Source organism: Orycteropus afer, unplaced genomic scaffold, assembly GCF_000298275.1.
Source record: "Orycteropus afer afer isolate SDZICR_OR568_19922 unplaced genomic scaffold, OryAfe1.0 scaffold00099, whole genome shotgun sequence".
Lineage (NCBI taxonomy): Eukaryota > Metazoa > Chordata > Mammalia > Tubulidentata > Orycteropodidae > Orycteropus > Orycteropus afer.
This window is the reverse complement of record NW_006921686.1, coordinates 167,237-174,698: the sequence shown is the minus strand read 5'-3', so window position 1 is coordinate 174,698 and position 7,462 is coordinate 167,237. Positions and strand designations below refer to the sequence as shown.

Below are 7,462 nucleotides of genomic sequence, written 5' to 3'. Positions count from 1 at the left end.
CCTCGCAGCCGCCAGGCCTTTCCTCCGCCCCACTGACGCATCGTGGCTCGCAGCACAGCCTCTCTGGGCTCAAGGCTCACCAAGCGACTCAAGCGCACAGGAAAGCCTCCCAGCCTTGCAATTCAGAGGACGTTCGCGCCATCAAAAACCCCAAGGCTCTCGGCTGGGCAGCCCCAGGACACTACAACCGTCACTGGCCTGAAGGAACGGACCAGAGAACTGGCCGCTCACCGTCCCTACAGGAGTCGGGGAACCTACAGCAACGGTGGGGTCAGATGTGACCACTGAGGCCGTTAAAACCCACTTCAACTCCAGATCCGGGCCCCCAGCTTCTTCTTTTCTCGTCCCACAGACCCAGGAGTCCCGGTCTCCTTCTCCCTGAGACCGAGAAATCCAGCCCCCAGCCCCTTCTTCCCTCAGACTCAGGAGTCTTGACCTCCGGCCACTCCTCCCTCAGTCTCTGGGTTCCCGACCCCCCAGCCCCCGACTCTCAGACTCCGGGATGCGGGTTCCCTCTCCGTGCGCCGACACTCACCACGGTTGCCATGATGCTCACTAACCGCCAATGTCCTAGCGGAAACGGAAACGCGCTAGGAGCGAGGCGTTCTGGCCCCTCTAGGCTCTCAGGTCGTCCAAGGGTCTCGGTAGTTCTTCATAAATACGCAAACTTTACTCGAAGCGGGGCGAGCATTCACGTTTTCGGCCCCTCCCATCCACCGAGGCCCAGCTGGAGGATGGGTGTCCGGATGGTCTAGGTCAGTCCCCGACGCCTCCAAGCTCCTCCTCTTTTTACTCGGCCCTTGTTGCTGAAGCGACTGCAAAATTCTTGACACTTGTTTGAGCAACCACACGTCCTCCACGCTCCCTTTCCTCCTTACCCTACCCTCCCTCCCTCCTTCCTCCACTTTGGGTCCTCCAGCTTCAGATTGATAGACCTGTGGGCCAATCGCTTCCGTTAAGCCCACTAATAAGCCCCGCCCCCTAGGGTTTACGTAGACCTCTCGGGCCGTGGCGGTATTGAGCCAACCAGACCCTATCCACCAATGAGGAGACGCGGGAACCCCGCCTCCAGATGCGGGCCAATAGTGTGGGCTGAGAGGCGGGCGCCGCCTCCTGGCGGCCGCCAGGTTTCACTGCAGGAGAGCAGCTAGGCTCAGTGACGAAGCGGCCGCAGCGAGCTTAGGTCCTAACGCTGCGGAGCGTGGTGGGGGTGCGGTCGTGCAATAGGAAGCCGAGAGCATTGCAAACTTCCCGTTGGGCAGTAGCGACCCGGTCCCGCGCCCCACCCGGTGCATTTCCCGGACACCTCCGGGGCACCTACCTGTGACCCTCGGAGTCCTCCTTCCGCGCCCACCATGCCTCTAAACCGCAGTTTATCCGTGTCCTCACTGCCAGGACTGGAGGACTGGGAGGATGAGTTCGACCTGGAAAACACGGTGCTCTTCGAGGTGGCCTGGGAAGTGGCCAACAAGGGTGAGCGCCCCGGGCTCCCGGGCCCCGGACGGGAAGGGCAGTCGGGGATGGGGGCCCGGAGTTAGGTGAAGTGACTCTCGGGTCCTGGGCAAGAAGCCTATGACTCCAGTGCCCTTGGGGAGAGACTGGGTATGTCTCCCGGGCCTTGGGAGGAGAGATGGGTCGTCTGACTGTTAAGATGAAGGGAGGCTAGAGGCCTAGGTCCGGGGTCTTAAGAGGAGGGGGCTAAAATGATACATTTCCAGGACCTGAAGACTGGCTTCTGAGAGACCTACACAGGGAAGGGCTGGGGAAAGGGTCTTCTGAGTGCAAAGCGGGGCAGTGTGTGTGCCCCGGGGAAAATGACTAAGTGATTGAACTGGCGATTTGGGGAAGATGCATGAATTTTGGTGGGGAACCAGCCGCTTGAGAATAAAGATGGGAGGGGGTTGGAGACCCAAATTCTTAGGTCCTGGGATAGGAGAGCATTGGGGGCCTAGAATCCTGGGTTCTGAAGGAGCCCGGGGCCTGTGCCCTGGGTTCCTGGGGGTTGAGAAGCCTGTGGCCTTGGACACATGCGTACTGCAACGGTGGGGAGGTAGGGAAGTCCCAAATTGGTCAGGGGCTGGTCCCTAGGATGGGAGTGGCTGAGGGCCTGGATTTCTGTGCCCTGGGCTTCCAAGGCGAGGTTCAGGCCCTGGAGGAGGCTGAGGCCAAAATCCTGGCAGCTCGAGATCTGACTTCTCAGAAGGGATGAGGGGCTGGGGGTTTGCTTTGCTGGATCTTAGGGGAGAGAGGGCCTCCCAGGGGTCTCCCACCATGAGGGCTGATGAACAGTCAGGAGTCGCCAGGGCCTGGAGGTCCGGGAGGTCCCTGGGTCTGGGGTGGAGAAATGAGAGGAGACTGGGAGACAGGTCAGGAGGCTCCCTAGAGGGCAGGGAGGGACGATCAGCCTTCTCTTGGGCAACCGTGGGGAGGGCATCCCAACCCCCTCGCGTCCTGAGCCTGGGTGGAAACTGAGACCTGGTTACCGCACGTGGGGTGCCTGGGGTGGCCTAGCTCCTGGGTATCTCAGCTTCCAATGGCCTCGGGACCCCATGTCTTAATTCTCTAGATTCAGGAGGCCAGGTCTCCAGGTCCTTCCTTGGATCCAAAAGCCCGGAATCCAAGCCCTCTCCTCCCTCAGACCCAGGAGGCCAGCCCCCAGGCTCCTCTCCCTCTGACCCAGGAGGCCAGGCTCCCAGCCCCCTTCCCCTGACTTGCAATCTGGCCTCTCAGCTCTGTTTCCTTCTGTCCCAGGAGTCTGGGACCCCAATGCCCCCCCACCCCCCACCCTGCCCCAGGTCCCACACCTCAGTCAGTTGGGGCCTGTCCTCACGATCTTGGGCCCACAGTGGGTGGCATCTACACGGTGCTGCAGACCAAGGCCAAGGTGACCGGGGATGAGTGGGGTGACAATTACTTCCTGGTGGGGCCGTACACGGAGCAGGGAGTGAGGACCCAGGTGGAACTGCTCGAGGCCCCCACGCCGGCCCTGAAGAGGACTCTGGACTCCATGAACAGCAAGGGCTGCAAGGTGAGACACCGTCTGGTGAGGCGGGCTTGTGGCCAGACCCCGATCAGGGTGGGTGCCGCAGATGGAGAAGGGACTAGGCGTAGAAAGCCCCAGCAAGGGAGGGAGGGACAGACGGACACACAGGATAACACAGCACTTTCCCAGGGGGGAAGGTTGACAGTCACTCAGATGCAGGAGCCCAGGAGTGAGTGGAGGGATCCCAGAACCTAAGACATGGGTGGATGGGCAGAGGAATTATGGGTACAAAGGAGACTGAGAGATGAATCCAAGAGGCAGAGATGTCAGGCCCAGAGAAACAGCTAGATGGACAGCCAGGCAGAGCTCAGGTCAGACAGGTGTCCGGGAGCCCAGGTTCTGAAGCCTGAAGTTCAAAGTCAGCTTCTCTACTTCCTGGCTGTGTGAACCTGCGTAACGGACATGCTAGTTGTATTCATTTTACAGAGTTGTACGAACCCTCATGGTGCAGTGGTTAAAGCATTTGGCTGCTAACCAAAAGGTCGGCGGTTCAAACCCATCAGCTGCTCCATGGGCAACAGTCAAGGCAGTCTACTTCTGTAAAGATTGACAGCCTTGGAGACCCTATGGTGCAGTTCCACTCTGTCCTCTAGGGGCGCTGTGAGTCAGACTCCACTCCACACAGTGGGTTTGGTTTGGGCTTTGCTTCTGTGAAGATTGACAGCCTTGGAGACCCTGTGGGGCAGTTCCACTTTGTCCTCTAGGGGCGCTGTGGGTCAGAATGGACTTCACAGCAGTGGGTTTGGTTTGGGCTTTGCTTCTGTGAAGATTGACAGCCTTGGAAACCCTATGGTGCAGTTCCACTCTGTCCTCTAGGGGCGCTGTGAGTCAGACTCCACTCCACACAGTGGGTTTGGTTTGGGCTTTGCTTCTGTGAAGATTGACAGCCTTGGAAACCCTGTGGGGCAGTTCCACTCTGTCCTCTAGGGGCGCTGTGGGTCAGAATGGACTTCACAGCAGTGGGTTTGGTTTGGGCTTTGCTTCTGTGAAGATTGACAGCCTTGGAAACCCTATGGGGCAGTTCCACTCTGTCCTCTAGGGGCGCGTTGCGTTGGAATGGACTCGGTGTCAGTGGGTGTGGGTAGAGGGTTGCTGGGGGGGGAAATAGTTAATGACTATAAAAAAGGGGCTCTGGTGGCACAATGCCTAAGGCATTTGACTACTAGCCAGAAGGTGGGTGGTTCAAACCCACCAGCCACTCTGCAGAAGGAAGATGGGGCAATCTACAATAAAGATTTACTGCCTTGGAAACCCAATAGGGGTCGCTATGAGTTGGAGTCGGTTCGATGGCAGTGGGTTTGGTTTGGTTTTATAAAGTAACAGAGTTCCTGGCACCAAGTGAGAGGTGACATTAGCTATCATCATAACTGTTATTGTCATCAGCACCAACTATTACTGTAAATAGCCACGCTTAGAGGTTCAGAAGGAGCTCTGGTGGCATAGTGCCTAAGGCATTTGACTGCTAACCAGAAGGCTGGTGGTTCAAACCCATCAGCCACTCCTCGGAAAGAAGGTTGGGCAATCTTCTTCTGTAGTGATACTGCCTCGGAAACCCAAGGAGGGGTCGCTATGAGTTGGATCCAACTTGACGGCACATAACAACAACAGAGGTTCAGATGGACAGGTAGAGGAGAAAGAAGGATGGACAGACAGAATGTCCCAAAAGGGGAGGGTGGCCCCAGGAGCTCGAGGGGTAGGTAAATAGATGTTTTCAAAGAGAAGGTCCGCTCTAGGCGGGAGGAGAGCTAGGCAGACAGACCTGGGTGAGCGAGTATGGGACAGACAGAAAGGTCATCCGGGGATTAAAGAGAGGAGGTAGAGGCCCCAAACCTGATGGCCACTGAAGGGTGAGCGCCGAAAGGAAGTGCCAGTAGCGGGCCTGAGACGGGAGAGTGAAAGCACAGGCCAGAATTGAGGTCGGGGAGGGACAGATACAGCAATTCATTCATTCATGGCCTCTGCTCTGGGGCAGGGTCTGGAGTCCAGTCAGACTGGACAGTGTCCCTAGGGGACCCTAGGGCAGCTGAGTCCAGTCCCTCCCCCAGGGCAGCTGCTCCCCACGTGCTGGGGGCCTAAGAATAGCCCCCCCCCACAGCAAAAGGGCAGACAACAGCTGGAAGGGGGAGGGGCCTCGGGATCAGGGTCCCCAGGCAGAGAAAAACCACAGGTGGAAGACTGGGACTGCTTGGCGGCAGGCAGGGAGTGTGGCAGCAGGCCCGGGATTGGGTCTCAGGAGGAAAACAGTAGGCGGGAGACGTGTGGCAGGGGCAGAAATGAGACAGCAAGATTTAGAAACGTGGCAGCGGGTAGGAAGATGCAGGCCTGGGATGCGGAAACAAGGCAGGTGGTGTTCGAAGCCGGGCTGCACGGGCCCATGGGCGGAGAAAGAAGGGAGCGAGTGTCAGACACAGCAAGAGGGGCAGAGATAAGGCTGTGGGGTGGAGGAAATATGGCGGTGAGAACAGGAAGGCGGAAGCAGTGTCCAGGAGAACAGACGATGGGAGAAAACAGCAGAGCCGTAGGTAAGGGAAACGTGCCAGCAGGCCCAGAAACAAGGCAGCAGGTGGGAGAAATTATTACAGACCCGTGGCATCGAGTCGATGTGCACCCGTGACCACCCCACATATGTCAGATAGAACAGGGCCCCGTAGGATTTTCATTGGCTGATTTTTCAGAAGTAGGTCGCCAGACTTTTCTTTCGAGGTGCCTTTGGATGGACTTGAACCGCCAACCTTCTGATTCGCTGCCGAGCGTGCTGTTTACACCAGCCAAGGGCTCCAGGAGAGACTCTTAGCATGGTGCGAGAACAAGGCAGTGAAGGGACAGAAACAGGGCTCAGGAAAGAGGTGGCTGTAAGTTGAGGAAGAAGGTCGCAGGCGGGAGACGGGTGGCAGTTAGGAACAGAAAACGAGGGGAAAAACACTGCAACCAAGATGGAAGGCGACTCTGGTGGGAAAAACTAGCAGCACATAGAGAAATATGGCAGCGAATAAAACAGACCCAGATACAGAAAGAGGGGGTGAGAGAACGGAGGCAGGAAGGCCAGACATCAGCCTGCGGACGTAAGAGGCACAGATGCTGGTCCCAGACACCGGTGGCCGAAGCCCCGAATCTCTCTGTGGATCTCTCCAGGTGTATTTTGGCCGCTGGTTGATTGAGGGGAGCCCCCTGGTGGTGCTCCTGGACGTGGGGGCCTCCGCCTGGGCCCTGGAGCGCTGGAAAGGGGAACTCTGGGACACCTGCAACATCGGGGTGCCCTGGTACGACCGTGAAGCCAACGACGCCGTCCTCTTTGGCTTCCTTACCACCTGGTTCCTGGGTGAGGTAGGCTCCACTGTCAACCCCTATCTTGCTCCTTTTCAGCCCCAGCCCAGAGAGAAAACTCCCATCAGCCGCTGGGCCAGAGGGTGGCTGGGTGGGTTGTTTTTTTTTTTTTTTCCCCAAGAGCATTCTGGGAGTTGTAGTTCTTTTGATCCTAGAATTAGCTTTGACCTCTAGGGACATGGCCATCCAAAGGCCCAATCTCTTCTCAGAGGCTGAAATCCCAACCCCAGCTTCCTTCTTGGAATTTTATGGGTTCTGAGCTATTAGCATTTAGCATTTACACCTCAACGTAAAGAAAACAAAACTCCCTAGAACTTCACCAATAAGCGACATCATGAAAAATGGAGAAAAGACTGAAGTTGTCAAGGATTTCATTTTACGTGTATCCACAACCAAGCCCCACGGAAGCAGCAGTCAGGATATCAAATGACATATTGACGTGGACAAATCTGCTGCAAAAGACCTCCTTAAAGCGTGAAAAATCAATGACTGAGGAAGACCGAAGGACAAATGTGTTTGAATCACGATGTTGGTGAAGAGTATCAAATATCTCACAGACGCCAGAAGAATGAATAAATGTGTCTTGGAAACAGTACAGCCAGAATGTTCCTTAGAAGGGATGCTGGCGAGATTTTGTCCGACTTAACCTTGGACATGTTATCAGGAGGGACCAGACCCTGGAGAAGGGCATCGTGCTTGGTAAACTGAGGGTCAGTGATAAAGAGAAAGACCCTCAACAACATGGACTGACATGGTGGCTGCAGCCATGAGCTGAAGCATAGCAACAACTGTGAGGAAGGGTGCAGGACCCCTCAGTGTTTCCTTCTGTTCTTCATACGGTCGGGGTGGGTCCCAACCCGTTTGACGGCATCCACCAATAGCTCTTAGGGAGGACTTCCTGCAGGGAATTCTGGGGCTTGTAGTTCTCTCCTTTGCTATTGGCGGAACATTAAAGTCTCAGATGAGACTTTGACGTGCTTGGAGACACCTCCCCCCCAGCCTGAGACCCATATGTTGGTGTTCTCACTGCCTCCTACGTTTTAATAGGCTCAAAAACTTCATTTCCATGCCCTGGGACAGTTAATGGGAGCTCTG

General features: G+C 56.4%; 1 protein-coding gene across 1 annotated transcript in view; it reads left to right on the top strand.

Moving 5' to 3' along the window:
- Positions 1-1,355: 1,355 nt before the first annotated feature.
- The window catches only part of GYS1 (glycogen synthase 1), a 20,475-nt gene continuing 14,368 nt past the window's right edge, over positions 1,356-7,462 (top strand). Inside the window, exons 1-3 of the mRNA XM_042781227.1 lie at positions 1,356-1,473; positions 2,847-3,028; positions 6,176-6,458. Coding sequence (XP_042637161.1) covers positions 1,356-1,473; positions 2,847-3,028; positions 6,176-6,458 — 583 coding nt within the window. The remainder of the gene's footprint in view (positions 1,474-2,846; positions 3,029-6,175; positions 6,459-7,462) is intronic.